We start from the raw sequence: 13329 nt of genomic DNA on the forward strand, positions 1-13329 counted from the left end.
CTGGATTCCAGCCTACACGCAGTCCTCTAAATCCATCCAGAATGGCAAACATTAACTAGCACAGCAGTGACCCTTTGGCAAGGGCAGCCACACATAAAAAAAAAACCTGCCACAGGCGTCACTCAAGACTGAGACTAAATCTCCCTTCACTTAACTACATCATATTACTTCTACATCAGTCCTACTCCTGGCTCAGCATAGACGTCTTGAGTCCCTGGTTCCCCTCTGAATGAGAAGCCTGCTCCTTTTTCATGTGAGCACTTCTATAAATACATATCTATCAATGGTCACGACATGAATTCCCTGTAATCTGCAGCAACGTTTGCCTTATTAAAAACAAGATCTTACAGACGTCAAATAAAAGCAACAAGACAGAAGTTGTCTGGGGAGATCTTGGGTCTTAAAACACATAGTTTGCAGATGCTGTAATAGATTTGTTTTCCTGTCTGGTCCACTGTTTGTGTCTAGATCAGAGCAACAGCCTGTTCATATCCATCTCTGCTGCGATGCAATAGCTTTTATCTCTCCACACTCAGTCTGTGGCAACACAGACACAAGATAAAACAAATGACACATCAATCCCCCCCCCTCTGATTCTGCTCCAGTGACAACATTACTGCACTTTTTGCTTAAGACTCATTCGCTGCTGTGTCCTTCCAGCTGTGAGGAAAACCCAGGCTCTAGGTGTTAGGACTCCACTTGACCCCATTGTGCATGTTCTCCAGCCAGGGTCTTCTCTCTGCTTATCTGACTCACTCATGCAAGTGGGTCACGCACCCTCAGCCTGCCTCACACTTCGACTTAGACTGTTGAAGTCGGAACATGGTTTAAATTAAGACAAAGATCATCACGATTGGCGGAAGAAAAGATTTAATAAGTACCTCAAACTACTTTTGTCAAAAAATCACAAAGATCTCTGGACAAGTTTTTAATCACAAAGGAGTGATTCAGTCACAGTTTGGTTTGTTGGCTTTTTAAAATCATATTGTTCTGCTTTTTGGCAGTTGCCATCTTTCTTTGAGAGGCAGAATTGGCCATATTTTGATTGTGGACACACATACTTCAGTCTCTGAGCTGGTTGGCAGCTTAACAATGTGGTGTCTTGTCAATCACTGGTAGTCAGAGGCTAAGAATATTTCCAAATGATTTATTGTCGGTGTTGCTTTACACAGCACCATGACTTGTGGAACAAACACCACGCTTTATTAAAGAAGACATGAAACCATTGATTGAGACCATAAACTCATTAGGCAAAATGTTTGAACAAAGTGCATTCACACAGTTGGACACACTTTAAGTCTTAGGCTATTCCTCATTGTTTTTTGAAATCCAGGAGCCTACATCTACTTCTTATTTACAATCTGTGTTAGTAATACAATGAATTAATCTGCAGGGGTTTTCAGTGAGTTGCAGGCCTTTAATGACTTTTTGCATTTGCAGGCAGTAGGCTTATTGAATCAGAGTTATAGAATGTTTTCCAAAATATTGCATTAAGATAATGAGAGTAATAATAGCTATCTGGTGTCCATTGATGATGATTGTGCGCAAATCCTTCCATTACACAAAGTGACTGTTATGCACTCCTCTCTCTCTCTCACTCTCTCCCCAAATTATCTCTCTCTTCCAGATGGAGGCTCTCTGAACGATCAGACCTGTTGTTAATTGCTTTAAATTGTTCTCTTTTTGTGAATGGAGGTCTGTTAGCCTCTTTTTTTTTTTTCTTTGTTTAGTTGCTATACAGTTTTGAGAGTGTATGATCTCTTTGGGCAGACTTATAGTTTTCATTCATTCATGGCATTCAAGTATTCTAAATGTATTTCAAAGACTCTTGACTGAGACATTGTTTATGTCACTGATAACAAGACTCAGGCAAATGTTTCTGTGTGTCTGTGTCTGTGTTGTTGTGTCTGTAACAATGACTCACTGCTCACCCTCACATCCTCCAAAACCTCCAAGTACAGACAGAGGGCACCAGAGAGCAAATCTTCTCTGAACTACCTCTGCATACCACATTGTGACATGGCTGCTGCTGCTGCTGTAGTGTTAAGCAGTGAATTGGACGCCAAGTTCTTAAACAACATCAGAAGACTCAGTTTAAAATTTGACGTCTGAAAGGTCTGTGGTTGCAAACACAGGCGCTGATTTCAAACCGACTTTCATGCTGAGCAAATCTAGACAGGATTGAGCAAATCCACATAATCTGGTTAAAATATGCTTAAGCAGCTTCTGCCTATCTCTGAAAATCTCCATTTTTAATATTCTAATCCAGTATTCAATACGGAAACAGACAGTGTTCAAAAGGGAAACCCATTTCCTCGATCAATACACTACTGATCTAGCCCTGCGCAAACAAAAGCAGTTCTGCGATTGAGAAGGAGGAGGCTCATGAGGTGATTTATGATGAAGTCAAAAGTCGAGAAATGAAAGGTCTACAGCTCTGCGCATAGAAGTCCTGATGATGTATAATGGACTGCTTAATTGCAAACCTTTTCAAAACCATCAATCATAACCCGATAAAGCTTTTACTTCTACTTTTCTGTGGAAGGGAGGAAAGTTTCTCAGTGCTGCTGCTTTTCTGTTATTGCTAAGTGCACTGTTGAAACACACTGAGGCTACAAACGCCTAACATAAAAGGGTTGGTGGTGAGTTAACTCATCTGCCCTCCCCTCCACTTACAGAGAATCTTAAAAATGCACAGTATGCTTATTGATTTTTCGCCATGTTTCCATTCAGGGTCGTGTCAGGACTTAATCCTGTTTAGCATACAATAAGCAAAGGAAAACACATGTGAAAGGTCACCAGGCCATCCCAGGGCCCATGTATTCATGTTTTAGTACAGGGTAGGAAACCTTACTTTCATCATGAAACTGGATTGCCATGTATTTTTAGACTATGCTTTCTGAACAGCCCAAGAAACCACAGATGTGGGTGGCTACTCACAGCTGCCCTACATTTTATTCTTACCTAAGGTACTCTATAGAGAAATAACTGGAGTAATAAGATTTTGTTGAAAAGCATTTCACAGGGAACCCTGTAGTGTGGCCTGTTTTACAAAAAAAAAAAATATATATATATATATATCTTTAAGTGGAGAGTGAAAGGAAAAGCAGTCTTTGCAGCATCACAGCTTGGTTGCGCAACGCTTTCAGCACTATGGAGAAGCGCCAGTGCTGAAAACAAAGCCCACTGGGGAGGAGGATTGACGGAAAAAAAAAAAACTTCAGAAATACTCAGTACACATGAATGTGCTTATTTCCTCCAACCTACTTCCAATCCTTTTAGAGAAAAAGTAGCCGAAAGTCCTTAAGGTATTTTAATCGAGCATTACCTTTTGTTTCAAAGGGCTGCTGGGATGAGTGTCCCCCAGGTTCACCTATTTGACCCAGAGAGCCTGTGTCATTTTCTTATTTTCTTACTTGTTGCAATAAATCCACTGATTTTTAGTTTTATTGTGTATCTGCAGTGTTTTCGGCGTTAGGGACTTCAATGTCAAAACCTCCGCTCTTGAATAATGAAGCCAATGTGGAAGTGCCTGCAGTTTGTCGAGTGTCCGCTTGAGGCTGGCTCCAGGAACACCGGAAGTCACATTCACGCAAAAAGCCAAAAATGTATACAGCCTGGTACAAAAAAACGAAATACATCACATCAGATTAGTTATTGGCATCACTGGCACACACTGTACGGGAAGTGAATTCTTTTTAAAGGGCCCTGTTTTCATTTGGAAAACGATACGTGTTAGCCATACTTGAGTGTGTCGCTGAAATGATTGACAGGTGGGAGCGATGTAACGGTTCGTCAATAAGCTCTAAGCCTGTCGTTAGGTTGACTGAAAGTTAGGGAGACAGCATTTCCAGCATGGTGGCTGCTGCCGATGAGCCTCCGGAGCCCCCCTGCAGTGACAGGTGGCTGACGTCACTCAGGCTTTATCTATTAATATTTACAGTCTATGGCTGTAGCACTTCTAACCTTTTCTAGTCCTACTGAATAAGTATCGTAGAATATCTTCCAAAATCTCACATTCAATTGATGAGTCCAGTGATATAGTGTAACTATTTGAAATTCATGTCCCAAATTGACCTTAGTATCTTTGTATAGTTCCATGAACCTAACAGTGTTACTCTACGCTGCGAGAATGCTGTGGAATGTAAAAAAAAAAAGCATATCGCCTTGTTTGTTTGAGTTCTCTTGTTTGTATAGTTATTAACTGTTTTTATAAAGTTCTTTCTTGGTTGTCTCTAACTGTTACTTTCAATCACTTGGCATTTACAGGAGCCCCCTTTATTTCTAGGGAAATTAAGTGAAGCCAAGTCAAGTCTGGCATCGATAAATCCCTCTTGAATAGGTCACAGAGAGAGAGAGAGAGGAAATATATGAGGAATTAGATTGCTGGACAAATAATCACAGTAGTTTTTATTTGTCTGATATATGATACATGTTGTCTATATATCATATTTCCTCCTTAGCTGTTACAAAGCAGTATCCACATACATATGCGTGCAAATTTACTAAAAAGAAATTAATTGCAATAACTGTTATAAATATACAAATGAGTTGTGCGTGCGCCATGGATTGTAATGAGGACTTCTTCATATCATGCTACACTACTTCCTCACACATCACGTCTCCTGCTGGACATCAGACTGAGAGCTCTGTGTGGTCACAGAGAAGGCCACATAATGTGTCTCTAGGCTTTCAATAATCCAGAAAAAGCTATTATTTGTCTGCTTCTGCCATTTGAACTGCGAGCACGTCTCCTTTATTTGGTTTTCAATTTCCAAGAATTAGTACAGCGTGTTACAGTGAGAAACTGGGTCAAAATGTGTGTATGCAGGGAATTTCAGTGAGAGAATGAGACCCGGAGAGAGAGATGTGTGTGTGTGTGTGTGTGTGTGTGTGTGTGTGTGTGTGTGTGTGTGTGTGTGTGTGTGTGTGTGTGTGTGGCTTTCCAGAAGTCACTTCTTCTAACTTTGTTTCATTTTTCATCACAGACCCAAAACACAGGCACAGATTAAAAAGCTTTATTCAAACTAGTATGATCAGGCAGAACATTTAAGCCAAATAAGCAACATCAAAATCTGACAATTAACCAGACTATAGAAAATAAAAGAAATAAAGCAAGACCATTCTCTCCCATTCTGTCTTTGATCCACTAAGTGGGATGGATCTGGATTATGGTTTTGATACAACTCTCGTGGCATACTGTACAATCTGAGTGGCAAAGTAGCCGAGGAAAACAACTGAGCTGTGTACACGAATGAGAAATAACACACTTTTTTTACTATGCCGAGCACAAGCACCTCCTGTGCCATTTGATCACAGTGAATACAGATGATATCAAAAAAGTCTACGGTATAAAAAACACAAAGTATAAAGCAGTTTGATTTTACAGTAAATGCATCAAATGGTTCTTCTGCTCTGAGACCCAAACACTGAGCTCCCACTTCACAACTCTTGAGCCATTCACGGTAGTTAATCATTGGGGTAACTGTAATTAGTAATACTGAGGGACATGCCTTGATTTTAGCCATAAACAGTCGCAAACATCTTTCACAATGCAGAAGGCACGCAAGGAGCTCATCGTATGTGCAATTTTTTAAAATAAATTCTTACAGTTGGCGAGTTCAGGCATTGAATGCACACAAGAATTATAGATCCTTCATCACATGACTTCCTCAGTCTGACAGACAGACAGACTGTGTTTATGTCTGGTCGTCCGGCAACGGGGAGAGAGGAAAGGAGAGGTTTGATTTCCCTGACTCAGACTATGTATCGCAATACATGTAGAAATGTTCTCTCTTGCTGCATAACTGAGCGGCTGCAGCGTTAGCATTTGGATTCCTTGTGTATTTTTAAAGTGCTATCATCTGTGTAATACTTTCTAAGCACTGTCTCTTTTTTTTTCTTTTCTTTTTTTGCTGTGCGGAGTCAGCACCAGAATACTGTAACTATAATTAACACCCTGTTCCCCCTTCTCACAGTCAAATCTCCTTACCTCACCCAATTACATTTGATCATTTAGCACCCTAATGAGTAGTCTTAATAAGCTCCTTGTTTCTGAGAAATGAAAAGTCCTGGGCTTCACAGCAGCACAACGGCGCTACCTTTGAGGTCATGAGAAGTACTCTTGTTTCTATTTGAACTATCAAAAACAACATCATACGCACCAAACTACAAATATGCAACACAAAATGCCCTTCGAGAAGCTCACAAAAGCAGCGTTAAAAGTCATTACTTAAAATATCTATAAAAACATGAATATTCATAAAACAACACCTCGCCTGGGCCGTACTGTATATTTCCCTTACACCGAGGCAAAGATAAATTCATTTTAATATTCTTATTTTTTTTTCAATAAACAGTATTTATCATTACAAAATATTTTTTTTTTATTTCACTTTTAATTGTATTTCTTTCAATTGAGAGTTGCACCGAGTGCTTTCAGAAAATGAGAATTCAGCTTAAGCCTGGAAAAAAGTCAGTCAGAATTAGCTTGTAAAGATAACAGTTTATAAATGTAATACGGTAAACCTTTTGCAAATAAAGTTAAATTGACATTTAAACCTGATTTTGAAAAATTATGTCCGTTACAATTGAATGATTTCCTTGCAGCCCCATTGTGACCCTGCCCCCTAATTCTGCTGATTGCCTCTGAATAGAGATTTGATAGAAAGACACCCCCCCCCCCCCCCTCCTGCAAGAGGAGACAGGCTGAAACAGCGGATGCACTGGATTTTCGACACGATCACATTTCAGATAATTTCATATTGCTGTGTAATTTGTGCCTCCCCACTGAAGCCAGAAAACCGATACTTTGTAAGAGCACAGACGTCTATAAGGTAAAACCTGATGCAAAAGTGAAGGTGTCAAAAGTCTTTTTGCTTCTTTGACCTCTTTATCGTCATAGAACTACAGTATCTACAATCAACTAAAAAGAGAAACAAAGTATCTCCTGTTTTTTTTAACTTAATTTTACAGTTTTCTTTCATTCTTTTTTGTCTTTTTTTCACACATTCATCACTGCTGAGTACAACAAACATTGTAAAAAATGAGAATTGTAAAATCAGATCATTGGTTTTTTTCATCAGAGAGTAACAGTAGAGAGTAAAAATTATTATTCAAAGAGAAAGAACACCAAGTGCAAAGCCTGAATTTGTGACAGAACCAGCTACAGTTCAGTATTTATCAGAGTAATGGAAGAATCATATTTACCCTGACTCATCTGACTATTTTGCAATAGGCGTGTTTTAAACTTCCGTTTTCAGAAATGTTGCATGACTTATGTGAGTTAAGCTACTGATGTTTTCTAGAACTACAGCACACCGCATAAACCCTGGAGAAAAAGGCAAATTTTGTCCATCGAGGAGAAAGCGTTAAGGAAGGAATGATTTACTACATGAGGCAACTCTAGGAGGATGCCCAAATAGCCTGCGATGAATGATTTATATTTCCATGTCCAAATATGTTGTAGAATCATGCAGATTCATGCTTGAAAAGAGAAAAGAAGGCAGAAAGCTGAGGTGATTCCTGGTCCATGTTTGTATGGGGGATTGGAGGAGCAGAGGAACAGAGGGAGGACAGTTGTTTTACATCTTCTTTTGTGAGTCATAGGGAAAAACCTTCATCCAGAGACTTCCATGAAGAGATGATTATATCATGGCAGTTCTCTTCTGGGTCCCTGCAGAGAGGAAGAAGAAAGAATGAGCCGAAAAGGAAGGCGACCTGGATTTACTGTAGAAAGTCCTCACTCATGCAACGGTGGATTGTGACTGGTTACTGCCACCATGTCATTGACTTTCAGGGACATTTAGAGGGACATTTCAATCAATCAATAACTGAGGTGCATTTTATTTTGTACCTTTCAAATTATGTTCTTGAGAATTCTGTTTTTTTTACCAAATCATTCACAAATAATAGAGCAATGTATTGTGTGCAGCTTAAATATAACAGTAATAGGGAAGTGAAAGGTGTCATTAAAGCATGCACAAGCAGGCATCACAGTGTGCTATTTGGTATTGGGTGGGCCAATATTGTAAAAAAAAAAAAAAAAGAAGCAGGTTCCATGTTATTTTTGGAAACATTTGAGAGATGCCCAAACAGAGTTCATGTGCAGGGATGTGGAGATAGTTGACACAGTCTCTGCTCTCAGGTATGTTACACACAGAGAACCTATTTGGGACAATTCATTCCCTAATCCCCCTTTTTTCCGGTCTGTGCCATCACTTTGCCCTGAATCTCTGCCAGGCCGGCCAGATGTGCGCAACACAAGTCTGTCAGGCAGCCAATTTTTATTCTAATCTCAGCTCTCAGGAAGCTGATAGGTTTTTTTTTTGCAGTTGAGAGACTGGCCAATTTATATTTGAGCTCTCACAATGGCTTTGCACTGGAAAAACAAGAGTATTGTATTTGTGGGGGGGACGGAGTGTGACCGAGAACAAATGGAAAATATTTGATTGTGCTCTATTTAATCAGGAGGAGACCAATAGATAACACCCACATTGGGAACTGTGACAGTTTACCAAAGCAAGGTTTTTGAGCCAAACCAATAATGTATACCAAATAGAAAAGGATAGGAAATTATAGTGGCTCTACAGAATGTAGTTAGCAACCAGCATACCTCCAGTTGTAGAATGGACTTCCTTTCATTTTGAGTACTTAAGAACAGAAAAAAGAGACAAGTTCAGTTGTATGTGTGAAACTCAGACACGCTTACAGTACATACACATCACACACACACACACACACACTCTCTCTCTTTCTCTTCATGCACCTGTGCATCAATGCATATTCATGTTGTTTAATCTTTCAGGGGATCACTTGTTTCAGTTTAGTCTGCAGGTCCAGCTGCACAAAAGCAAACAACATCTGGATCAGCTTCCACATTGGTTACAGTCTACCGAGTGCACTGCAGACCCCCAGCATGATGCATCAAACTCAGCACAGCCATATAGCTCGTGTCCTTGAAGAGAATCCCCTCTCCTCCCCCTCATGTCTGGGCTTCTTTGAAGTACCCCCCTCCCTACTCTAACGCCTACTAGTTATGCTCTGATTGTATGTTATGCATCTGCAATAAAATGACCTACATACAACAAAGGACATGAAATAGTAGCACATTTCCAGTTTGGGGGTATTTGTTTGGCCTAATTATGCAATGAAAGTGCAGAGAGTTCGCCTTGGTAATCCACCATCATTATGATCCTAATAATGATGCATCAATCTGCGGCAGCATTTTAAGTTGTAGCTGGAGGGATTTTTCGTTTGGAGTTAGAAGCCAAAATTGTTGGGAATTTAATTTTGCTTTTTTTAAATGATCAAATATAGTTCTTTCGTCCAGAATCACCGCATGGATAGTTAAAATAAATCTCTTTACAAGAAATAGCCCCAAAGAGTGTCTAATTTTAAAATACTTAATAACATGTGTATAAAATAACATGAAGAAAGAAAGAATGATTCAAAGTTGACTTTCAGAAATGTGTCTTTGGAATTTTGCACGTGATGTATTACTATGTACTATAGAATGCATTCAGAAGTAAAAGCTCAATACAACAGAACTCATATTAGCCTTACAGGGGGAAGAAAACATGATATGATCGTTTCTTTAACAGAGCAGATAGAGATGATAGTGTGTCAATTAGTGGTCTCAGAAACACCTGTTCCTTCTGTGTTGTCATTAAACATCCCTAAAAGTGATGGTGTTCCCCCTTTTTTTTTTAGTCCCTTCAAAGCCTACCATTTTGTTCATACGTACCTCCAGTGTGGATGCTCTGGAGTCTGTGGTCTCACTAGGCCCTATGCTCCGGGGTATACTGGACACAAAGTACCCAGCTCCTTTCGGGATGATGGGCTGTCTCACCACCACCTTGCCCTTCCTGGTCTCCGCCAGGAACAAACTGTACCAGTAGGCATCGCTGGAGATCAGCGTGGAGTCTGCGATGGTGGAGCTCCTCTGGCTTATCATGCTGTTCCTGCTGATCACGCTGTTCCTGTTGGCTGGTGGGAGCTTGATGGCCTTTGGTTTTGGTTTCTGACACTTGAGCACAATTATTACCAAGATGGTTATCAGCAGCAGGAACGACACGGCCCCTAAACCGATCACCAGGTACAGGTTCAGGTCTGTGAAGACGTCGTACTCTATGGGCAACTCTGTGGTCTCTGAAAAGGACATGGCATGTTCTACCGTTGATATCTTGATGGTGACGGTGGCAGAGAGAGCGGGTTGGCCATTGTCTTTGGCGACGATCACCAGCCGCTGTACTCTCGGGTCTCTGTAGCTGAACATCCTTGTTGTCCGTATCTCCCCGTTGTATTGGTCCAAGCTGAATAGGGTTGAGTCTGTGATCTGCAAGAGTTGATACGTGACTCTGGCATTCTGCTCAGAATCTGCATCAATGGCAATCACTTTGGCGACTAAGTGCCCCTTATCCGTTGACCTGGGTATCACCTCCTCTACTACGGAACCCTGTGCCCGCCACGGTGACACGATGAGGGGGGTGTTGTCGTTTTGGTCCAGAATGATGATGTGGACCGTCACGTTGCTGCTCAGCGGGGGGACACCAGAGTCTCTTGCCTCGATGTGGAAGAGGAACTCCCTCTCTCTCTCGTAGTCGAAGGTCTTCAGGGCATAGAGATCGCCGTTCTCAGGGTTGATGGAAAACAGCATTGACATGGACGTGTTAACAATCTCCTTCTCCATTATGAAGTAAACCAAGTACTGGTTCTCATTGAGATCTGGGTCAAATGCGCTAAGAGATGTCAATAACGCCCCTGGTAGATTGTTCTCAACGACATGGATGGTGTAGAAGGACTGAGGGAACTTGGGTGCATTGTCATTGATGTCCAGGATCTCTAAGGTGATGGTCTCGTTTTCAGATAAGGGAGGTGAGCCTTTGTCTGTTACCCTCAAAGTGATGTCATACTTGCTTATTATCTCTCTGTCCAGCGGCTTGGACACAAGCAGCTCAAAGTAACCCTCTGATGATTTGTCAAGGCGGAAAGGTAAAGACTTTTCTTGATTCAAAGTGAGCTCTACTACCCCGTTCCTTCCAGAGTCCCTGTCTCTCACACTGATCACGGCAATCAGCGTCCCTACAGCAACATCCTCAGTCAGGGAACTTTTCACAGACTTGATGGTCACCTCTGGGTAGTTATCATTCAGATCTGTGACATTCAACAAGACTTTACAGTTTCCCGTGAGCGGGCTTGCCCCTCGGTCCTGAGCCTGGATGTGCATCTCAAAACTCTGACTCTCCTCGTAATCAATCACCCCCTTCACCTTGATCTCGCCTGTGTTCGGATCAAGAGAAAAGATCTCCTGAGTCTTCTCTGAGGTGTACAGAGTGTATGAATACACCAGCTGGGCGTTTGTGCCTTCATCCAAGTCTGTTGCATTTAAGGTCATGACCACTGTCCCTGCAGCCGCGTTCTCAGAGACGTTCACTGCATAAACCGGCTGACTGAAGAGGGGGGCGTTGTCATTGATATCCAGCACATTAATAACGATGCTGGCTGTGCCTGAGCGGGGAGGAACCCCTCCATCCACAGCGGTTAGAATCAAATTATGGGATGAATGCTCCTCTCGGTCCAAATTACCGCTCAGCACTAAATCGACATATTTGGAGCCATCGCTGCCGGTTTGAATGTCAATGTTAAAGTATTTGCTCTCACTCAGATAGTACGTTTTGATTGAATTCGCCCCCACATCCGCATCCACCGCGTTTGTCAATGAAAACCTCTCACCGGGAGGGGTTGCCTCAGATATGTCCAAGTGCATTGTCTTCCTACGAAACAGCGGCGCGTTGTCGTTGATGTCCATGATTTCTAACTCGAGGTTAAAAATACGAATGGGGTTTTCTAGTATGACATCCATCTTCAGAAAGCACGAGGTTGTTTTAGTCATGCATATGCTCTCCCGGTCTATCTTCTCGCGGATTATCAGCTCCCCCGTTTCTTTGTTGATGTCAAGGTAATTTTTGCTCTGAATGACATCGAGTTTCGCGCTACGCTGCACCAAACTGCGAACATCCAGACCCAGATCTGTGGCCAGATTGGCAACAAAGGAGCCCTCCTCCATCTCCTCCGGTATAGAGTAGCGAGTGATGGACAGCGCGCATCCCCACAGTGCCATGAATGTAAAAACCGGCACGATCAACCGTGTCCGTAAAGGTGCATCGAAGAGCGCCATCATTGTGGTAATCTTTAAATGATGAAATGAAACAGACCCGTCCTTACGCTCAGGTTGTCTTCATGTAGGGGAGCGCCGGTGTCATTCTTGCCTCCACGAGTTGAAGCTGCAGCTGCAGTAGGCCATGCACGGTACAATACCGCTGGAGGAGCAGGGCTCACACACCACGGCTCTGCAGGGGCGTAGCCAAGCTTCTGTGTGGGCTGAAGGGGTGGCCGTAATGAAGGGCTGCATATTAGAGGAAATCTCACATCAGAATGTCCAAAACTGAATTAGAAAAATTATCTCAGTGAAGAAATACACATGAAAACATACGCTTAGAACAGGTGAAACAATTGACACAGGTATAATAAAGATGAACTTAAAATAGCCTACTACTTTCACTTTCAACTACTATTTCTTATACAACCACAAAAAAAAAACTGTTAACACTCAATTGTCAGCCAGTAGCGTATTAGTGCATTGATAAAGGGTGCAGAGAATACTTAATGAGTACCAAGTGACTTATGATAACGTATGCAGTCAGTGCAGTTTGCATAGATTTGTGTGATGATATTACGTTTACATGACAAAAACAGTGTAAATAAGTCATTCATATTGGTATTTACTGGCAGAGAGGGTTTCTGTGTGGTAGGGTTATTGCATATTATTTAAGGAATTGTATACCTATTCAACTGCTAGTCTGAAACTTGTCTCAGATCTTCTTTTCTGAGGAAGAGAATCACACCCCTCATGATGAAAAAAACACATTTACCATATGGTTTTATCAATCTCACCTCTCAGTCTTCAAATGTATGAAAACTGTTAAGTAATAAGATCATGAAAAAGATTACTTTTGTTGAGCTTTGTTAGGGAATAAAGATCTTATATCTAATTGATAATTGTCATTATTGAAACATCCATCACAGGGAATAGACATGAGAAGCCAACTCCCACAATCACATTTTTTTCATTGGTAATAATATCAATTGCTAAAATGCAACTATTATGTTAAAATGCAATGGTCTCCTTAGTTATTGTTTGAACAGCTGATGACTACAGACTGACACAAAATTATTTCTAACTGCACTAAAAAACATCCTCTGAATACCAATAAAACAATAAGTACCAATGGCATCTGTAAAAACAACAAACCCCAAATTCAATCCAAC

At 41.2% G+C, this 13329-nt stretch overlaps 1 protein-coding gene across 2 annotated transcripts; it reads right to left on the minus strand.

Annotated features, from left to right (window-relative positions):
* Positions 1-5003: 5003 nt before the first annotated feature.
* Positions 5004-12357, minus strand: LOC109981443 (protocadherin alpha-C2). 2 transcript variants are annotated; one of them, XM_020630229.2, is made up of 3 exons: positions 9746-12357; positions 8615-8651; positions 5004-7675 (listed from the first exon to the last, which is right to left on the minus strand). In XM_020630229.2, the coding sequence occupies exons 1-2, from the start codon at positions 12179-12181 to the stop codon at positions 8640-8642; spliced, it is 2448 nt and encodes an 815-aa protein (XP_020485885.1). In that variant the 5' UTR covers positions 12182-12357; the 3' UTR covers positions 5004-7675; positions 8615-8639. The 2 variants fall into 2 exon arrangements, with proteins under 2 accessions (XP_020485885.1, XP_020485884.1); XM_020630228.2 differs by lacking the exon at positions 8615-8651.
* Between the last annotated feature and the right edge of the window lie 972 nt (positions 12358-13329).

This window comes from Labrus bergylta, chromosome 14, assembly GCF_963930695.1.
Source record: "Labrus bergylta chromosome 14, fLabBer1.1, whole genome shotgun sequence".
NCBI lineage: Eukaryota > Metazoa > Chordata > Actinopteri > Labriformes > Labridae > Labrus > Labrus bergylta.

What these genes read in the sequence shown, in the direction of transcription:
- LOC109981443 (XM_020630228.2), bottom strand. Translation starts at nt 12,181, where the DNA reads ATGATGGCGCTCTTCGATGCACCTTTACGGACACGGTTGATCGTGCCG. An exon ending in CCAGAGCATCCACACTGGAG is followed by an intron (nt 7,676 to 9,745) that starts GTACGTATGAAC and finishes TCCTCTCTGCAG; the next exon opens with GGACCCAGAAGAGAACTGCC.